This window comes from Aquila chrysaetos, chromosome 10 (assembly GCF_900496995.4).
Source record: "Aquila chrysaetos chrysaetos chromosome 10, bAquChr1.4, whole genome shotgun sequence".
Lineage (NCBI taxonomy): Eukaryota > Metazoa > Chordata > Aves > Accipitriformes > Accipitridae > Aquila > Aquila chrysaetos.
This window is the reverse complement of record NC_044013.1, coordinates 19,073,169-19,094,725: the sequence shown is the minus strand read 5'-3', so window position 1 is coordinate 19,094,725 and position 21,557 is coordinate 19,073,169. Positions and strand designations below refer to the sequence as shown.

At 39.6% G+C, this 21,557-nt stretch overlaps 1 protein-coding gene across 7 annotated transcripts in view; it reads right to left on the bottom strand.

Annotated features, from left to right (window-relative positions):
- LOC115347092 (SPHK1 interactor, AKAP domain containing) overlaps nt 1–21,557 on the bottom strand; it is a 75,900-nt gene that overhangs the window by 5,586 nt on the left and 48,757 nt on the right. For 5 of the 7 annotated variants that reach the window (XM_030028055.1, XM_030028053.1, XM_030028047.1 and 2 more), the window contains exons 4-9: nt 17,821–17,880; nt 14,489–14,623; nt 11,247–11,502; nt 7,217–10,961; nt 3,596–3,775; nt 1,584–1,670 (exon numbers count right to left, since the gene is read on the bottom strand). In XM_030028055.1, coding sequence (XP_029883915.1) covers nt 1,584–1,670; nt 3,596–3,775; nt 7,217–10,961; nt 11,247–11,502; nt 14,489–14,623; nt 17,821–17,880 — 4,463 coding nt within the window. The remainder of the gene's footprint in view (nt 1–1,583; nt 1,671–3,595; nt 3,776–7,216; nt 10,962–11,246; nt 11,503–14,488; nt 14,624–17,820; nt 17,881–21,557) is intronic. The other 2 variants (XM_030028051.1, XM_030028052.1) reach the window with 2 other exon arrangements.

Sequence of the window (21,557 nt, the reverse complement as noted above, 5' to 3'; positions counted from 1 at the left end):
GTTAAATATGATCATAACTATTAATGACTTCAACTACTGCTGGTTTTAAATATATTAACTGTTTGGATAAACAAATTCTGTTTACACCTTGCAAAAATTTCCACAGATCTTAATTTCTTGTGTACTATTGCTTTCTTAAACTACAGGAAACAAACCCCAGGCATGTGGTCACTGCTTCAGCTTCCATTTCTGAACACAATATCCATGCTCATGTACATGTGGCAGGAGACTGCAAATTCACTATTGATGTCATGGCTATTGCATTCATTTCATCGCTCCTGGAGGGATAGCACTTACAATACGCATTTCCACTGTCCCATTCTGCCTTCAGTCAGGGGGAATGCCGCAAGTGTAAGATTTTGTTTCTAGTATGGAAGGGAGGACGCTACTCTTTACCGCCCTCATTCACAGGATTTCAGAATCTCCCCCAAGGCTTCAAAGAATCAAGATTATATATACTTGTGTACTGGTTACTGTAAGATGTGAGAGGAAAGAATAAAATAGCAGCATCCAATGTATGGTTTGTCATGACTTAGAATCATAGGTGCTGAATAACTTCCTTCCCGTCAGATTTTTTTCCAGTTCTCTGTTTGAACAGCAGGTGTATTCTGTGCCTTGACTTTGATTTGTGGAAATACAAACTTCTCACGCCTATTGCCTAACACCCGAGAATAGCCCCTGAAACCTAACAAGGGGAGTCAAAAGTTATCCCTTTGGTCCTCAGAAATATAAGGGGGAGGGGTCATCTTTAGGAAGGTGTGTAGGAGGTATCACTGCCTACTACAAAGATGGGAATTTTTTAACAAGGTTATTTTCCAAATCAGCAGCTGAGAGAGAATGCATGTAACTCTATAGAAACATGAATGCCCAGATTTCTTACAAAAAAAGAGCCTCTTCAAAGCAGGACAGTTGTAGTATAGTCTGGTAATGAGCTGTGAAGACTTTCTGATGTCACCGACTTCACAAAGTTCCCACGTTCAACGAGTGATGTTCAGTTTATACACTTCTGCAGTGGCCATGCCCTGACTGCATCATGACATTCACCAGCTGGCAAGTTATACCAGGTTTCAGGGTACCAGAATCTTTAGGCAGGTACTTGCACACCTCGTGATAATTTAATTGCATGCTCAGTAGAAACATGCCCAGAAACAACAGGTAAGATGTACTTTGGGCCAAATTATTATTATTCTTGGAAAGAATGCTATCATATTTTTTTCCTTTGACTTTAATTGATCCTTATTTTCTTGACCTTACTTGCTATTACAGCAGAGTTTTGATAATATTTGAAGTTATTCAGACAATAAAGTTCGCACAATGGGAAACCAATACAGCAGAAAACTGTCTTTTAGGTGGAGTGATTGGTGGATCCATATTCTCTTGAGAGAGTCACCTGGGTGGGTTTCCTGTGATCTTTCACTGCCTAGTGCTACCGCTCTGCACAGATACCTGCATGTGCTTTTTTCTGAAACTAACAGCAGGCTCAGCAGCAGGTGCAAAGCAGGGCTTGGCACATTTTAGATGGCGTAAATGATTTGCAGTTAAAATTAGACTAAACATCAAGTCTCACTTCAGTGACTACTTACTTAATCATAGGAGAAGATGGCACGTTCTCCTGATAAATTTCCAGGTCCATAATGCCAAGACTGCTAGTTGTACTGCTGTTGCCATTGCTGACAAAGCAAAAGTTTAAATATTAGTGCCAAGCTGCACTGAACATGTCTCCATACATCTTTTTTTAATTTATTTATGTACAAAGTGAAGTGAGGAGGCTGCCCCCTGTTATGTAGAGTTCCACAAAATCAATTGGCTCAGCAAGTGGTTCGCAGAATGAAGCACACTAATCTGCTCAAAATAATGAGGCTTTTATTAAAATAGTTCTAGATGGAGCATGTATCAAGTAGTGCTATAAACTGGAGAGAAAAAAAAAAGTGGACTATCTTGAGAATGGCTTATGCAATGAACATTTGGCCTCAAACAAAAAAAGAGTTTGAATGAGTCCTTGAAAAGAAGGATCATCAGGTACAGAGATTCAGATACCTCTGAACATGGTGAGTTATAGAAAGGCGTTTAGTTGCCTGTCATACTACTTACCTGTTGGGTGACTCCATGCCTGTAACCAGCAGCAGTTTCAATGTATTACATCATACCCCAAATACTACCAGGGATTTGATGAAACCCAGAGGTACAGTGATGGCCCCTTATGTTTCTGACTACCTTGAAAGACTGAGATTTTCATTAAAGCCAGTGCTCATTGGGACCAGTAATACATAGAAATACTCTCTTATACTTCATTCTTGTGAAGAAGCCAAACATCTGAGAATATTTGGAAAAAATAGTACCAGTTCACTTTATAACATCATTATAAATTTGACAATGAATGTTTATGCAGATTTTGTAATAGTCTCATGAACAGGTTGTGAATTTGCTGGCTGCAAGTCAATTAGCACAACCAAGTTGATGGCGAGTCAACTTGAACCACATAATTTTTACTGGAAAAGCAACTAATAGTATTTTTCCTTGCATTAGAAGGATTGATTAGACAGTTCCTTTCCCCATCAGGTTTTTCTGAGTCAGTGTCAGCACGCCGTGCATTCAGACTTGCTGTAGCAATTTCTGTTTCAATGCAGAGCCAAAAGGCATAATATATTATCTCTCTCAGACCAAGGACTTTGTTAAATGTTGATACTACATTAACGGGATGAATGTTCACCCACACTGACAGGCAAGGTTTGTTCAGTATTTTTTCAGCTAGCCAACAGTGCTCTCTGACAGAGACTCTTTCTCTTCCCCGCTTCGTTACCATACTGTCTTCCCTCCCTGCCATCTTAAACCCAAGAGAAAGATGTAATTACTTGACAATATTTTAAAACCTAATCTAAGAGCATGTGAAGAAAAAATCTTGCTCAATTTCAAGTCATGAAAGGGCTGAAGTCAAACTAACATCACTTTATTTAAACTGTAAGGAGTAGATAACATTGCTAAACACATGTCCTGACTTGAATAGGAAGAAAGAGCAGCACATTGCAATGGGAGCTCTGGAACTTATGCCTGCTCAGGGGGAACTCCATCATCCTCTGTTGATCTGCTCCCCTGCGCCAGTCTAAGCAGATCAGGGCTCTGCCTCTGCTCTCAGTGCACAGATACGTGGTGGGAATAGCAGTCTCATCAATCTCAGCTAAGGAGATGCCAAAATAAACATTATGCAAATAGTAGCAAATAAATCAAAGGAAAGACCGTCGCAATTAGCTTGTCCAATGGCCCTTTCACTGTAGGAGTGAGGCACTTCAGTGGTGCCAGGAAGCTTTTTCTTTGTCTGAATCTAGCTGCTCGCCAACAATAAAAAGACCTGGCTGAGAACCAGAATGTGGCTATTTTTTTCCCCCTTTTTTAAAAGTAGAGATGAACTGTCATTAGGGTTTTTTTTGTGGGGTTTTTTGTTGTTGTTGTTGTTGGTTTTTTTTTGTTTTGTTTTTTTTTTTTACAGTATGCTGAATAAATCTCAAGCTGTTAACCCTCATTCCTGATGCATGGTAGTTGAATCATTGGCTTGGTTGATTAGACCATATTGTATACTGAGAACAGACAATATGGGTACCTCAGGGATCGCTCGCTGAGTTGTAAGTAGCTACTCGTGTCATCAGGATTGTCCTCATCGTTAGCTAGCTGGGACCAGCTGCCAGTGCTTTCTTCACTGCTGCTGAGATGGTTTGGAAATTCTTCAGCTGTTTTTGTCTCTCCTATGATTTCAGCATCTGGTCTGCTCTGAGGACTGTTGCTGGTAGGGTGATAAGGAAGGCACATTGATATTGTAATATAGGCAAACAAACTGATGTCACCAATCTTCAAGCAATGCTGCTCATTAAAGTCAACCAAGCTGCAAAATTATACAGATGCAAGAGTTTGGACAAGTTTATAATTTATACACAAAGTCCAGCTGGACATATGGTCTGAGATGCTTTTTAAAAAGAAACACAAACCAAAGTAAGCCTTATACTGAACTATGCATAGAAAAGGTTTAACTTGTACAAAAAGATTTTACATGTAGAAAAAGAGCTGCTCACTGCATAGGCCTATTGCTTAATGTGCTTCAGTCAATCAGTGGTTGAAATATGTGGTACATGTTAGTGCAGAATGCCAGCATTTCTTGGAAATATATGTTGGCACTCAATCCTGGTCCTAGTGATGGGTGAATAAGTTTCTTGCCAGGGTTTTCTACTCTGTTAGCATTGTAGATCCAAAAGAGGTCTAGAAGTAAAAGTAGGAAAGTATTGTGGGTTGTGAATCACTAATGAATCTTAGCCTTCTTTGTTTTTTAAGATCTTTGCTGCTTAGGTTGGGGAAGGACAAAGTATTCTTTTTCTAGGTAGGTGTGCAGCAGGTAGTCAGAAACCAGACTGAATATGGAGCCCAGACTGAGTTTAGAAAATACAGGGTTAAGGGAAAAATGCTTTATAATTCTGCACACTTGACATATATCACACACACATATTTATATGACACATTTTTATATATTTACACACTCTCCCACAAATGCAAACACAAAAAAATAAAAACTCTATTTACGGTAACTTTTCAGAGCAAAAGTGAACTTTGTGAGACTTAACATGGAACTTTTGATATGCAGGCAGAAAAGTATGTAATAATCCACCCCCCTCTCTTTTTGGATAATAAGAAAGAATTAATTGTATTGCTGCAGCACCAGAGTAACAATTAAAACAAAACTGTAGTTTTGTTATATGTACTGGGTGGTCTGCATTTGCAAGATCCCTCTAGAGAAGTTCTTGCCTCCAGACTTTTATCTATAGTTATGGCTGAGGCGCCCTGTCTTCAGTTAGAGCAAGAGATCACCCCAAAAATTCTATTGCTCCCAAGTAATTAACATGATTAAGAATATACCGAGACATTAATATTGTGGATATCTCCTTTTGCCATGCTCTCATTCTCAGGACAACTGAGAAGTTGCTGCATGAATGCTGGATGCTAGGGAGAGGCAGCGTCCTGTACAGGGAGAAAGGGACTTGTTTGCCTGAGGGCCTCTGCTCTATCAGGCAGTCAACATCTGTCAAATACCTACGCCTGGCATCCCTGACCCCTCAGGTACAAAACTGGTCATCTGTAGTAACATGAAGGCACTGAGCAGCCAGGTCGCAGGGTAGTGGTGTTATTCAGATTTTTAATACAGGGCAGGTAGCACCTAATACTTGGTCCAAAACACGAGAGATTTTTGTGGGCGTTGTTACTTGGCTTTCTGGGTTTTATTTGATTCATTATGCAATTACATCTCAGACTAGTGATAATTTGAACTGACAGTTCCCTGCTTCTGAACAGTCGGTTGGAACGGTTTCTGTGTAACCGTGACAGGACTGGGTCTGTTGCACTGCCTACGTACAAGAAACAACTCTTTTTCCTTGCCGAAGACCTTTTCCCCAGGCCTGCATGGCTTTTTTTTTTTTTTTTTTAAATTTTTTTTTCTTCTAATTGACTCTACATCTGCTTGATATTTTGCCTGAAGTCCTATGTGCCTGTACCTACACTAGCAAATAATTTCATGCAGTAGGAGTGGATCAAAGCAATTGGTGCTGATGCTTTTATATTTACATACATGTATTTTTAGGTTTTTACTTCAGCCTAGGCTTGGTCCAGACAGCCATGCCACAAGTGGTTCAAATCCATGTGAAGAACCACTGGAAGCTTTACCTTCCCAGCAGGGGTACGAGCACATCTGGTACACACTTGTGCAGCTTCTAGTTGAGATTCCTTTAAAAGAAATCTGCGTTGCATGCTGCAAACAGACCTGAAGCATGGACATGGAGACAAGATGATTCAGAACTGCACTGCATTGCTGAACCAAAATGCTCATGTAGGTGTAGCCTCTGGTTACTAAAACTGCCCTACCAATCCTATTGCTTTAAGCTTCCCATAGCCACTTTGGGAACTCTGCATCAAAGGCAGAGGAAAAGTTGTTATTAAAGGACACACAAACTGTGCAAAAACAACTTCATTTTCAAAGAGTCAAGACCCCAAACAGGTAGATTTCTAAATGTATCTTATTAAAAGTAGGTCGCCTTTGAAGGAAGAGGAAGGTTAGTGGGGGAGAGTCAGTATGAAAGAATAGTGATGTTATGATAATTATCCACCTAATTGCTACCATACACAGTAAAGTACATGCTTTCTCACTTCAAGCAGAGCTTTGTCAAAAGTCAAAACAGAGCACTGCCTAGAATAAAATGAGCTACAAAATGGTTTCTAACACTAGCACCTGCACTCTTTCTAGCACTCTGAGATAATGGGGTGCTGCAGTGCTCCAAGAGATTGGCAGTTTAGATACCATTAAAGTAACAGATACGATGAAGAAATGTAGTTAAAAAAAGGTAATGCCTTGAGAAAGAGCCTTGATCTTAACCTCACAGCATCCACAACAATCCTCTGCATTTGTACTGCACTCTCATACCGGGCTTACACTTTGCCTTAACCAAAGCAAGTTGCAGATTCCTCAACAAAAGGAGTACAACTGTAAGGAGAGGGTCGTAAGCTGTGGTATAAACTCCATGAAATTAAATTAAAATAAAATGAATAGTTATTATTTTCTCTATCTAAATTCTACCAGAGATGTCTTGAACCAAAGGAGGCAAGGTGTGCTTTTAATTACTATTCCTTCACTAAAGAATTTTTATTACTTGTTGCTCCAGACTGTAAACACAGAGCTGAACTTCAAGCTCTTGGAAGTCTGGTCTTGTTTCCAGGTACACAAAGCATTAGTTATATGAACAAGCATAGCAGGGAACTAACTACAGGTCAAATTCTGCTATCTTCTGTTTTACACTAACACTGTGGGTTTTTTTTTTTTTTTTTTTTTTTTTTTTTTAATTGAGATATCAGCCAGCGCTAAATGAAACTTCAGACTTTGTCCATCTTTCCTGTCTTGACTATGGAAGACTTAAATATCTGTAGAGAGAAAACTTACTTGTCTGTGCAGTATTAGATTTGAATCTCAGAAACAGCATGGTCATATTCAATGTAAGTTTGCTCCAGAAGTTGGCACTGGGATACATGATTGGGTGATTTTATGCTATTAGAAACCTGTAGTCAGAACTTAACCTGTTTATTTCTTTAAAAGTGCTTCTCTTCTTATCTTCTTTCTTTATCAAAATAATTTTTACTGGGAAATTACAACAAACACCAAAGCAATGTGCTGATTTGCTGTTTCGTCACTTACCTATTTTGCAGGGAACTGGAAACCATGTGTTTCCCACCAAAAGCTTCTGGAGGCTTTTCTTTGCTTTGATGCTCCTTTTCAGAAGGGCCACATGAAGTTAAGGACTCCAAGTCTTTACCTGTCTCATCTCGTTGATCGGTTTCTATCTGAATTAAAGGCACTTCCCTGTGCTGACCTGCAGGGAGGCATCCAGGGCTCTTCGTATGCTCTTTTTTCTCATCCAAATTTACTCCATCCCTTTTGGGTTTTGATTTAATCCGAGTTGCCCTTTGGGGATGTTTGCTTTCCAGCACATGAGCTTGGCTTGTATAATCAAAGGAATCCTGCTGGACAACAATTAAATTTTTACCACTTTCGACAATATTTGCAGCCAGTCTGTTTGCATATTGTTCCACATGTGGTGGGGAATCACTGTGAAGTTGGTCTGCCTCTGCAGCCTCTGCCTCGTCTGCTATGATTTTGTTCTTGCGCATTAGAGATTCAATAGAACTTGCCCACGTCTCATGAATCAACATATCTGTTATCTGGTCAGTCTTGCATCTTTGGTACAGGCATGAGTCAGACTTGCAAAGACCTGAAGAAGCCACAGTACTGACTGGCTGTACACTTAAGGAATCTTGGTGATGGTGGGCAAATCCATCTAATGAATTTGCCTTAACTGGGACATTAACTGTTAGCCTAGAGCCTGATGATCTGCTGTCAGGCATTGATGATTGCCTAAAGCAAAAAGGTGATCGTAGAGAGGGTGGCAGCAAATTGCCACACCAGTCCTTTGTATTCTGAGGTGAAGATATGCTATCTTTATTTTCCTTTTCTATTTCTCTTAGCATATACCTATAAAATTCTTCTGTTATACTTTCTGTGCTGGACTGTTTGGATGGGCAACTTGGTCTTACGTTAAGGTGACCATTTTTCTTGGCTACCTGTTCCAAAGCAGAAGTTAAGATGTTGTTTGCATTTTTTCCTGCATAGTAATCCAGTAATAAATCAAAACCTCTTCCTTCGTTTTCCATCTGGTTCACCATAAATCTTGAAAATTCATCTGTAATACTTTCACAACTAGACTGCTTTGAGACAGAACTTGTCTGGCTCACAGGCTGACCAAAGGTGTTCATTAGGCCTAGGGTGTTGAAAGAGGCTTTCGAATCCGAGTCCTCCTCTGGTATGCTCTCACAGCTTGAGGCCTTGGCTCGGCTCCATCTTTCACAGTGCAGCCTATTCCTGGGGTGGTTTGGACCTTGCCAGATGCTATCAACCATGGAGAGTTCGGTGAGGTTCATGATCTTGGCAGCCACTTCATTTGCAAAGATACTGACTGAATCTGGTGTGTCCTCAAGGTTTATGGATTCATCTACTACTCGATTCATCAACCTTTCCTTTAGCTCAGGATGCTCATCTGTTTTTCTTTTTATCTCACTAAGTCTAGGTGCCCTGTGCTTCCGAACAACTGAACCATTAGCATGGGTTTCCTTTTTCCTTTTCATGGTTCTGCATGATAAGCTCTGGGTCACCAGATATTCATTGCCTCTCTTCCATGCACAGAACCAGGGTTGCTTTCCATTTGAATTTTCAAGACAAATGGCAGCTATTTCTGTTGCCATGGAGACAACTGTTTCTGCCAATTCTTCTGCAAAATCTGTTATACAATATTTGTCCCTTGAATGTTTCACCTGTAGCACAGGCTGAGAAGGAAGCAAGACATGATTTCCTAGTAAAGACAAGCTAACCTGAACATCATTATTTAGCACAGCATCACACTTATGCTTGGCCTGGTTTTCTGCATTTATGGTGGCACTGGAAGACAGCTGTTCTTGAACACCATGCCTGCATTCATTGTTTACAAAGGTATTTTCTCTGTCTGAAAATGATCTGTAGTCTTTCTTCTGATGATGATTGTTACTCTGATTTGGGGATTTGTAACAGTCTCGTGTGGTTCTTTTCAGGTATCTTTTCTTGGGAGATGTTTTTGCAACAAGTGTGTTATGCCCTGTAGCTCTACTTGTTGGTTCTGAATTCAGTGTGGCACTTTCCTTGCTATTTACATCTTTCACATTACTTTTCCTAGTGTTTGTGACATTTCCAAGATCTTTGCTAGCCCTAGTGCTGTAGGATGTACCAAATGGCTGAACAGCAGAGTGATCAAGGGGGCTGCATGAAGTTTCACATGCAGTTGCCTGTGTTGACCGTCCTTCTGCTCTTGTTACTTTCTCTACTTTTGTGCCCTCAGAAAAGAGGGGAGAATACTCTTCAACTTGTCTTATGTCATTCATCTTCTTGAAAGTGAAATACATTATGTTAAAAAGCAACTCGTTTGCCGTGTCCATGAAAATGTCTTGTGTACTTGAGCTGTTTTCTGAACAGGGGTGTAGCTGTCTCTTCTTCCTAACCTCTTCAATAGAATGTCGTAGAATAATACTGGATAAGTTTTGTGCAAGTTCATCCCTGATTACTTCATCAGTGTGTGGAATCCGTGGCCTTGCTGCTGTTTCAATAATTTTTCCATTTATGGTTTCCATAAAATGCCCTATGTTTTTGTATGTGTTGGGTTTTGTCAAAATTATTGATGCCTCTTTGAGAAGTGCTTCTGCAATGCTATCATTTAGCTTCTCCATGCTGCTTCCTATAGCTATGCTACAATGAAGAGTAATGGCTGCAGAAGTCTGAGCAGCAGACAGAAGTCCGCTCGAAGTTGCAGGGTACTTCTCTTCCTTTGTTTCCCCCAGACCACAGACAGCTACAGCACTTGCTACTTGAGTCATGCCACACAGTGCAGATGGAAATGAATATTCTGTGCTAGCACAGTCATCAAGTAGCTGTGAAGATGCTGTGTGTAGGTCCTCACTATCAACTGCTCCGCTTTTAGAGTCTGTGGCTTCTTGATCCCCTCTGAATTTTTCTGCAGCCTGGGGACTGGAAATGGTTCCAATAACAGTGGCTGCACAAGCCAGAGCCACTTCCAGTGCGCTCTGGCCGTGTCCGTTTGAATGTTCTTCCTCAAAGTAATCCGAAACTTCAGCAGAACTTCCTGATTCAGTCCAGTGGCACAGGTTGGGGAACGCAGACCCTGGCCAGTCAGGTATATTCTCAGAACTGTCTGGACTTTGCACTATGACGATCTTTGGAAGTTCATTCCACGATCGGTAAGCAGATACGTCTTCTGACTTACAGGAGCTTCCTACGGAGATGCTGACTGCAGCCTCCTCACTAAAAGTGGGTTGAGACTGTGATAGTCTAATGAACGCATCTTGCAGAACAGATTCTGCTAAATTTGTGGCATACTGACCTGTAGTCGCCTGCTCATTTTGCGAGGGAGGATCAGTTTTCCTGATACTTGCACAATCCTCTCCATCTGTCTTACTGCTGTGTTTTGCTGTTGGGTCATACAGAGGCCCCAGCTCCTCTTTAGCCATTTCAGTTAAAGGTACATCTTCTAACATGTGCGCTGAGCAGGAAATTTCAACCTCGCCAGTCAAATTAGTAGTACTAAAGGATGAAGTAGCTCTTCGAGCTAATTCCTTCTGCCACAGTATTTCCTGGTCTGACTTATCTTCAGGTTGTAAGATGCCATCTTCAGCCATAACATTCACAGCTTCAGAGACTCTAATAGCTGCATTATCTTTATTAATGCAGTTCCCTTCAAGAATGAATGGCAACCTGGCTTTTCTGTAGTGGAGATTTTCAAATCCCTTTCCTTTATTTTTTTTGACATCTGAAGATGCTTCTGAAACACTTACTTTTTCATGACCTATTAAAAGAAAAATAAGAAATTAGTTTTTGCAGAATACCCTGTAACTTTAAAAAGAAAACAGCTGCACAACTGTGTAATGCATTACTGCTCTGTGAAACTACGGCACAGCCATGTATCCATGTCTTTGAACAACAATTTAAAAATATGAATGGCTGTCCATTTTCTAAATTACAGATAAATATATGCATGAATTGACATCCAAGTGCAATTTCTGTGAGCATTGCCATGGCTGTTTTGCAGTACGAACAACAGCAGTATTATGCTCAGTCCCATTGCTTTTACCAGTTTTATATTCATCACCCTCGTTGTCATCCTCAAGGTGCTCAGATGCTGTGAGGAAATCTTCTTCTATTGAAGACACTGAGCAGTTTGTGTCATCCTCAGGCTTTAAGACATGCGCTTCTATCTGCAGCTGCCTTTCCTGAACGAGCTCAAGTCCAATCAGAAACTTGTTTATTTCAAAAATGATGCAGCTTGCGCTGTTTTTCCTGTCCCCCCTCGCACATTGAACCAAGCAGACATCTGCCAGCCAAGGACACTAGAGGGGAAAAGAATCTCAGTTACTTAATTAAAAGAGAAAACTTATTTTAATCTTCCTTCTCTATAAATATCTTGGGAATGTTGTTGCAAAAAGGCAATACAATTTGTCACTTAGATGTTTGTAATGCAGCGTGCAGTTACATATATGCCAAAATAAGACTGCTTGGACTGACAACTTTTGTTATACAGGAGTTTTAGTAGAGAACCCAGCTGTACCACAGGGGCATCTTTATTTTGTTGAAATTACCAAGTGGTTTGTTTTCAATCAACTTCTTGTTTTAATGACAGAGACTTACTTGCTTTTAGCCATGTCAGAGTTAGCCATCTGACATACTGTTTTTAATGGTCTCACACCACCCAGTATTACCTGCCTCTCAAGGGAATCGTTTGTGGGCATGAATTCCTTTTTGGGATAATTTCTGTTGCAACACTTGTTCGAAGGCAGTCCTGTAAATACTGGCTGGCGAGATTAAGAGCAGGTCACCTTCAGATGTTCCTACAGACTGTTTTAAAACAGTGTTTTATTTTGTTTCTTTGCTCTTCTTCCTCTCATTCCTTATTTGCCCAAAGCCCCGTTATTTCAGACGAGGCTCCACTGTGCACTGTGCTGAGCCTTTATATAAAACTGTCTTACCCAAAGAAGCTGTACAATTAAGTTGAAATTTGGACAGAAACTGAGAGGAAGGAACCCTTGTTATCCTCATTTTATTATTAAAACTGTTGGATATTTATACAACCACAAAGCTAAGTTGATATCTCTGCATGGGACTAAGTTTGCGGTGTGGATGTACTCTGAAGCAAAGCCAAGCTTTTGCAGCTTGTGATCTTGTGCTTTAACTCCAGACCCCAGGAAGGAGCCAGCTTGAGTGGAACCAGCTCTGGATCGAGGAGGTGGATTTTAAGCTGTGCAAAAGATGCCCTGGACCCCCTGTGCATTTGCACAGTATCTAGCATAATGTAACTCCATCCTAGATCTTTTGTCTTTGAGTGTGAATGCAAAGCAAATATCTAGTAATAAAGGGAGTGGGATGACTATTATGTTGGAATGGCATGTTTTATTAGCCTGCTCTTCCTTTCCACCTAAAAAATGTATTTGAAGAGAAAACCAGATAAATTAGTGTGTTTAAAAGTAAAAGAGAAAATACGGATTTTTTTTTTTTTAACTACCTGCTGAGAAATTGTTGCTGAATCAGACTTGAGCATATACCATATTGTGAAAAACATTATTAAAAACAGATGCAGCCTTAGATCGAACATTCCCCTGCTGTTTCTCCAGTCCACAGTTTGCAGGGTTGTACTTGTGAAAAGGGCTGAGGGGGCAGAATAAAAATCCTTGTATGAAAACTATGCGAGTTTCCTTACAAATTAAATTCTCTGGAAAGCCAAACAAATGTAAGGATGAACATAGCATGTGCTTATCTGGCCAATAAATGTCACCCAGCCTCAATGCAAAGCTTTACTCATCTTACGGGATGGAAATTTAGGTTAGTTCTCATTTGTCTCTTGCCTGCACTCTCACCGAGAAGCTGCCATTCTCAACGGCGGCAGTCTTTCAGAGGTGGGGATGACTTGGGTACTTGAGTTATCTTATTCAGGCCTCAAAACAACCTTGTATGTATTGCAGCAGCTTCCCCCCAGGGAAGTGGGGTTTGGAGCTCCACTGCTCTCACCGCGGGCTCGTGCTCTTTTTTTTTTTTTTTTTTTTTAAAATCTTTCTAAATTCAGCCATTAGTCACAAGTGGCAAGAAAGATCAATAACCAGGCAACTTCTCTCTTTAAAGATCAGCGTATTGGTATAACATAAAATTCAATGATCTTTGCAATACAGCTGTTCCAGGGCCTGCTTCATGAAGGCTTTTGTACACAAGTTAATTTCAGTGAAAAAAAGTTTTCTGCTTTCTTTTTCTGCAGCAGATAAAACGAGATACCTGCTCATGTTTTAAGTTTGCTGAGACAGTTTTGTAGTCCAGGATAACTCTGCAGTTTTAATGAAGCTGTTCCCAATTCGTGCTTGGCCAAATGAGATCAGAATCAGGCTGAAAAATACTGAAGTATTTTTCATTCTTTTTCTTTACACAGACATGAACAGGCATAACGAATGATAAAAATGGAAAGGAGGAAAAAGACTTTTATTACAATAAGGAGTTAAGCTTCTGGAACTTCTGTATTAAAATGCCTTTAAGCAAATGTTACTGTTTGCTTCCTTTCTCTATGTGGTGTCATTAAGAGGAATTCTTGGCCTCCAGACCACAGATGGGGAACATTTCATTGGCAATAATGGGAGTAAAGGAGTTAGCATGAGAACTTTGCTTTTGGCTTCTTCAAATGTTAAGTTTTAATTAATGCATTAATTACTTTTTAAGTTGACAGAAGCTAAATGAGGTATCAGCTCTGATATGGTTAATGTAGCTTGGTATTTTCCATTGTCACATTCAGGTTTACAATAGCCTCTAGGATCTTCAAGTCCTATCGTCAGCTCTTTTCTGAGGTGCATGCGTGGGAGAAGATGGACTGGGAACAAAAGTGGGAAGTAGCAAGACTTCACTTGAAAGGGAGTCTGTAGGAGCTGTGGCCCAATCTAGCTATGTACACAGAAAAAGTGTTACATCTTTCCTTTCCCCCCTCTGTGCCACCCTTCTGACTCCTGCTACTCTTGAAATCTGGGCTTATGAATCATCTCTGCCACCAATGCCTGCCTCCCCTGAAGGATCAGCCACTAATATGGCTTAAAGCATTATCAGCTGCAACCCAGACATCCACAGGATCTAGGGGGAATAGCAGAATCTCTCTCCTATCTTTGTGTCACTCCCCCGCCGCCACGCACACTTAACAGGCTTTTGTTAGATTTATTTTTTTATGTTTGCAAACTCCCACCCATCTCTTAAACTGGTGCAAGGTCTTTGCTTTCAGCTTCCTTTCTTCCATTTTCCAAATTCCATCCTTCACAGGTGTGATGTGATCTTAAAGATGAGTTTGATTCCTACCTGGGGAACTTCATAATCAGCCTGAAGGTTTCCTGATGCTAATCCACTCAGCAGGACTATTTCATTTTCCTTTGGTGGCTGTACGTTCATCGAACTGATGAGTTTGGGGAGATTTGGAGAGACGCTGATCAACCTCTGTAGTATGAAAGATAGATTTTTGCTCTCACGTAACGAAGTCCAAGTTGCACAGTTATATTCATAAATATGAAAATGAAATACCGCTTATAGGCGTCCCTTTGGAAAGCTTACTTGAACTTACTACTTTGAGTGGATTAAAAATAAAACGGGCAGCGTTAGAATGCACACTCTTTCTTTTGAGCTATCAGGCAAGACAACGGTGACAGTATGAACTTCTGCACAACTGTCCAACAGGACAATCTGTCATCCCTTACATTGTCATGTGCTAAACTGCTTGATTGTATTTGTGCATCTAAATGCTTGTCCTTCCTATCACGAGTGAGTTCCTGAGAGACTGAGAACACTGTGTCTGTTATTGTCTAAAACAGAAAAGATTCAGTGAGTATGGTGATGAGAACAGGGCAAATCTTCCAGTTTTCCTCCAGGCATATGACAAGCAAGAAACCAAAGGGAAAGTTAGCTGGAGATTGCTGATCAAATTGATGCAATGCTAAACCGGGATTAACAGGAGTAGTTAATACACAGATGAAATATGCATTTCTTTTCTGTTCCACTGGACACCTTCAAGACCTTTCATGTGAAATGATACAATCTTTTTCTATCTGTTACGTATTTGCTAGAGCCAAAAGTGGTAATAGCCACAACATGAATGATGCTATGTAACATAGATTTGTATTACAACACTGCTAGGAGTCCCCAGTGTGTGCAGGAGACATCTGTGCTCCTTCGTGTACAAAGGCCAGACCAAAAGGCCAATACCTACCCTAAGAGTGCTTGCAGTTCTTTTCTGCCAGGGATCTCAGTGTGCTTCCTTTATGAACAGGGAATCAAGGATGACTCCTTGCAGAGGAAGTAAATACCACCTCCATTTTATGCACTAACACAGCCCATCAAATGGCAAAGCCATTAAGAGAATGCAGATCTCAGGCACCCAGCTGTATGCTTCAGTTACTATGCAATTCAATGATACTTCACTTTTTCCTTTTCATCATAAGCTTGCAGTACTGTTATTTTTCCTCAGAGTAAATTAGGTAAAATAAAACTTTCTGGCTTAGCAAATCTAATTCAGTTTTGGGGAACAATTCACTTTTCAGTAGACTGATCTTCAGATGAGGCTAAGTATTCGTATTTGACATAACTAAATTCAGTGCTTCAATTCAGTTTGACATTTCAGTATAGTACAAAAAAATTCTCATCCCTTTCTTTTTTCAAATTACAGCCTTTCTGTTATCACACACATTTCTCTATGTATCTCTATTTTTCTACTGCCTAAATTGCCACATTTTATCAGATTTCTTGGGTAGGAAACCATGGCTTTTTATATATCTTTTACTTCAGTTCCTTACCTTTTGTTCAGAATAAAAAAGGAAAAGTCTGGAAAGATGATTATTTTACACCAAAAAACCCCAATTTAACCCATTCCAAGGCTAAATGGGTAATGCAAAATCCTAACAGTACCTATTAGTAAATAGTTATATATTTCATATGAACAACAGCTATGCTAGCTTCTTTAAAATTCTTCTATGAAATGTTTCCACCACATCACTGTTGTATAAAAAAATCCAAAGCTAATTTACACGAACTGCATATTATATAACACAAACTGCATATTATACACAAAAATTGTGATGAGGGTGTTTCCTCTTAGAGAAGAATACACAGTACCTGTGCTAGTAGTGAATTTTCAGTATGTACACTGAAAACTAAAAGAAAAGAATCATCTTCCAGTCATGGCTAATAAATGAGTTGACTCTGCACCAGAAACTACCTTTCTAAAATGCAGCCAGGTATTGCGGTCTCTCCGTTACCAGTCCCCCCACGCGCCAGGTGGGGAGTGCCGGCTGTGGGCATGTCGGGGTGCAGCACTTTGGGGAGCCGACCGGGCTCTGCTGCGAAGGAAGAGCTTAGGGCTATGCGAAGCGCACAGGCGGTGAATGCACCGCTGCGGTAGGGCTGATAGGTAAAAATCGTGCAGCTGCTTTCAAAGGTGATTTGTGCTTGTGAGGGAGTAATCTAATCTCCAGGCACTGTAAAGGATAGCTGCATGAAGCTAGTTTAAGTTGGCTTTTGCAGATACCTAGTTCTAAGATTGAGAGAGAAGCTTTTGGTGTTTCCTTATGACTTGCTGCAGCTTTTGTTCCTTAAAAAACACTGTAAACAACAATAAAACCATTGCTTATTAGAAAACAACCAGTGCTTCTGTGGGTTCAGTAAAATTAAACCTATCGAGCTGCTCTGCACAGTTAACCTGCTGATTCAACAGAAAAATCATTTTGCTGCAAGAAACCGTATTTATTTTTGACATCTGAATTTTCACAGATCCAGGATGCAGAAAACAGCATAGAAAAGCAGTGTCTGCTAATGAATGACTTGCAGGAGGCCACAAGGTCCCAGCATTGCTTTTCCTCCCATGAGCTAAAAGTGGTTTCAGCAAACTAACCGTACTGCTTTACTGAGGAACTCCCTGCATATTGTCAGGAGATCCTACCTTTGTTCACTTACCACATATTGCTGCTGTGTTGCATGTCGATCGTGGGCACCAAGCCAGGATGATGAAAATAAACTGATAAAGGAAGATGTAAACTCAAAACTGACACCAGGCCATATCTTCAAAATGTGACTTTCTCAGATTTGAGGTTTTTTTTTTCAAATGGTATGTATTCTAAATAGTATATCATGATGTAGGTTGTCTTAGTGTTTGTAAAATAACCAAGCTTTTTTTTTCTCTCTCTCTCTCTCTCTCTTTTTAAAAAAAAATCCCATTTTTCTACCCTCCAAACTCTCAGTTAAATGGTAAAACACACCTTTTAGTTCTGTTTTATCTAGACCCTTCCCGAAGACCACATAATCAAAGTATCTGGAGTCTGACTAAGACTGGTCAGCTGAACAAGACAAAAATGAGTAGAAGATTCTCAAAGGGGTTTTGGCAGTAGGAGAGAGAGATATCAGAAATTGTTTTTTATGTAGTATTATGTCAAATTAAAAAATTGAACGTATGACATATCCATGTTCACTTCTCTGATAAAACCAAGGCTGAACAAGAGGTCCAATCACATGATAACTGCTGTGAATTCACAGGCTGCAACAATCCGTTAGATATTTCTGGGCTGAGAATAAGAAAAGCTATAAAATATGGCCTGATGTTGAGATAATTTCAGATTCCCAGTGCATGTTATTAAGACCTAGACTGTTACCTGTTTCACTTGCTCATCGCTGCAGTCATCTCTGTTTGCATCTAAATTCACAAAACAAACCTGTAATAAGAGAGAAAAAGAAACAGTAGCTTATAAAGTCATGTTAGAATGGCAGCAATCCTTTTAAAGTCAATATATGTTCCTTTTCTAGCCTTGCAGCTGAATATGTGAAGCCTTTCCCTAGTACAAGAAAGGTTGAAAAGTTAGTGAAGAGAATACCAGAGTAGATATTAAGAAAGAAGAAAAAAGAAACAAGAGTCATGACTTTATCTGCTCTGACAATTAGGTTGTCTGATGAATGAGATAATGTTGCCAATAAACTGTAATACCGAGGATATTAGAAAAGATAGAGGAAATGTTAAAAATGCATTTGATTATATATCAGATAAACTCTTCATGTCTTGCTTTTCCAATGATTTCTTCTTTTCAGGCACTTGCTGCTAAATGTTTCATAAGTGCAATTGTGAGTTGCTTTTAGAGTTTTCTCAACATCACATAAACATGGTAGTGTTTTTTCTAACTGTCCAAACTTCCTAAGTAGAAGTTTAAGACTTTATGGAAATAATTTTTTTTTTTTAACTGATTCATGAGCCAATATGCAAGGAGAAGTTTTCAGCAGTGCTAACTGGGCACTGCAATAGGTGGCAGAACAGCTTACTATTTAGCAAGTTTACATGTGATTCACTGGCAAGTACTACTTTTAACAAGGTCTTTTGCTCCTTCTTTGATCATCATGAGTTTCAGAAACCATTTAATGGTGGTGAGATTGACTTAAACAGAAACTTCAGATCTGAGGACCATTTTATTTCTGAGACTTTCATTTGTTTACATGACTGTAAGGCCATTTTCTAATTTTCAGAAAACAGAATATCTCTCCTCCAGCTTTATTTCTAAGTTAGAAGTAGGGACTCCAAAGCTAGGCTGACTGTCCTACTTCTGAGCGCTGGAGGTAACTCTTTAGAAGTTTATGAGAGTTTGGTGGTGTCATGATTTAAACCAAAACCTGGCACAGATTCAGGGCTGAGCTGAAGCCAACATCTGATGCCAAATAAATTGCAGATCCAGAATTTACCTTCTAAAAGGTGAGTGATTTCTTTTTTTTTTTCTTTTCTTTTTTTTTTTTTTTCCAGCAAACACTAAGTGCTTCTTTCCCTAATTCTATGTAAATTTCCCCCAGAAAAATAAAATCTCTAAATTATCCCCTTCAGCAATATTCTTGTGTTAGGCATCCAAGCTCCTGTTGTGTGCCTGCTTTTACCCCAAGATAACACCGATTTCAGTTTATATATGGACATACCATATGTACAGATTAGGACCATCTGCAGTAACAGCCAGTACAGCAGATGGAAAGATCCAGCCAGACCTCCCATTGTAAACCAAAAAAACCTCACTGAAAAAGAAAGCTTTTTGCTTTTTTAAATAGTTTAATGGCATCTCTAGATGAACTTAAAAATGTATTTTCCAACATTTTTACAGTTTTAGGAATAATGTTTCTCTGAAAATGTCAACAATCAGGCTATGCCACTGTCATCTGCATTTTATGGCTGGCTAACTTTTAAGAAATAGTTATAAAAATTTCTAAGCTATAAAGTATTTAAAATACCCTCTAGCAACATAATGTGGTAGTTACGTAATGTCCTAAACATGTTACAGTTAATTATACAGGAAAAAATTTGTCTTACTTTCCACTGGGATTTTATATGTAGGCATTTTACATATCAGAAATGGGTAGCTATTACAGAGCATTAGAAAATTACACTCTCGATTCGCATGTGCACCTGTCCAATGCCCGCAGTGATATGTGGTTATGAGTCCGCAGGTGCATGGAGGTGTGTTTTCTTAGACGACCGTTAATTTGGCAACCAGGGTAGGAGTGCTGGAAGGTATGGGTCCAGTTTCTAGTCCTCTCAAGCATGTTTGCTACCATCCTGAAGGTAGGGCTGTTACTTTGGAGCTTTGTTTCCAAGCCCCCATGCCAGAGTGGTAAGGTCTAGTTCTGTACTGCCATTCAGTGTGAAAGCTTTCTGAAAAAGCTGCGTAGGAGCAGTCGTGTCTGCACATACATTCCAGCCAAACACTCGACACTCTGGTAAACCTTGTTTTGTCATTTGCTACCTATGTGCTGGCACAATGGTACACGTCTGCTGTATTGTACACTAGCACTCCTACCAGTGACACCAACTACCATCCTAAAGGTATGTCCTTTTCAAGCAGCCAAAAAAATTTATCACCTCTATTTCGTGTGGTGTGGATGGTATACAACTTGCTAATGCCTCAGTAGAAGAAATAACAGTATAAGCAGGAATATCTATTATTTAAAGTGATACTATCTTTCATCTTTTTTTTTGGGGGGTTTTTTTTCCTTCAGAACTTAAAATGAACTTATATTATAAAACCTACGGCAGTACTGAATCCAGTTTCTAAATACACTTGTCAAATTCCGTTGACACAATGCGGTCTCTTAGCATTTTCCTGTTCTGTGGATTTTGCAGTTTTAATTATAGGCAATTTTAAAACAAAAATAGTTTTGCACTGGTGAAAGACACTGAAGAACTCATTTACTTTTTCTGTTCTGCTGTGTGCTTTGAGATTAGCCCTGCTTTGAGCAGGAGGTGGGACTATGTGACTGCTGTAATCATAAATTAACTCTACAGCTCCATCCTGGCAGCCTCTGCACTACTGCTACCTTCTAGGAAGTTCACTGTGAGGATATTTTTCTTGGAGATACTTCACTAGAGGTGCTCAAAGAGAAGAAGATCCATCTGAAAAATCTCTCACTGTTTTCTGCTGACATAATACAAAATTTAAGCACTCACTAGCTTGTGTTGCTTGATGAACTTCTAGTAATTATCAGAGACTCCTCCATCAAAACAAGGCAAAACAACACTACAGAATAATTCATAATCTGTAGGAAGAAAATATTGCATAGATTATGAAGAGCGAGCCAAGATTAAGTCAGCATTTGTTAACCTCAATTTAATTCTGACTTTTTTTCCTTTGGATCAGATGCAAGTTAATGTATTTTAGCTTAGTTTAACTAGAACCTAACCTTGTCCTAATCATAGTATCTTTGAATGTCTATCCTTTCCCATACGCTTCTCCTTTACACCTCACATCCTTGTCTTCCCACAAACATCTTTTCACTTCCAAAATGTGTCTGCTCTCCACTCATACTGAGCTACTGTCTGGAAACCATGCAGAAACATCAAGATAGTGCCTTTTATTCTGGCTTAGGAAATATCTATTTTGAGGGGAGAAAACAACAAAAATTAAATGGTGTTACATAATACAAAAAGGAAAAAAAAAACCCCACCACACAAATTCTGGCTTTACATAGTGAGATAGTCACCCACAACTTCCCTGTTAGATGCTAATACCTACTTTTGGTTCAGTAGTGTTTCCAGTGTAGAAATCCTGTTTGCTGAAGTGAGAACAACACTTTTCTTTTGGTGAACATGTACCACTGCACTCAAATCTAGAGTCTCAATACTGGCAGAAAGCAGTATGCTACGTATCCAGAGACCATTTGATACACAATCACATTGTAAATAGCAACCCCTATGCAGATCCTTGTACATGAATAACACAAATTGGGGTCTGACTCCGAAGCCTCCTCTTCATAAAAGTCTCCAAGCATTTCTATTAGGACAGTACCAGGGAGATTATCATCACTAAATTTCTGAGCTTTGATCCTGAAGAAGCCTTTACTTTCCAGGATCATATAAAAAGCAAATAGA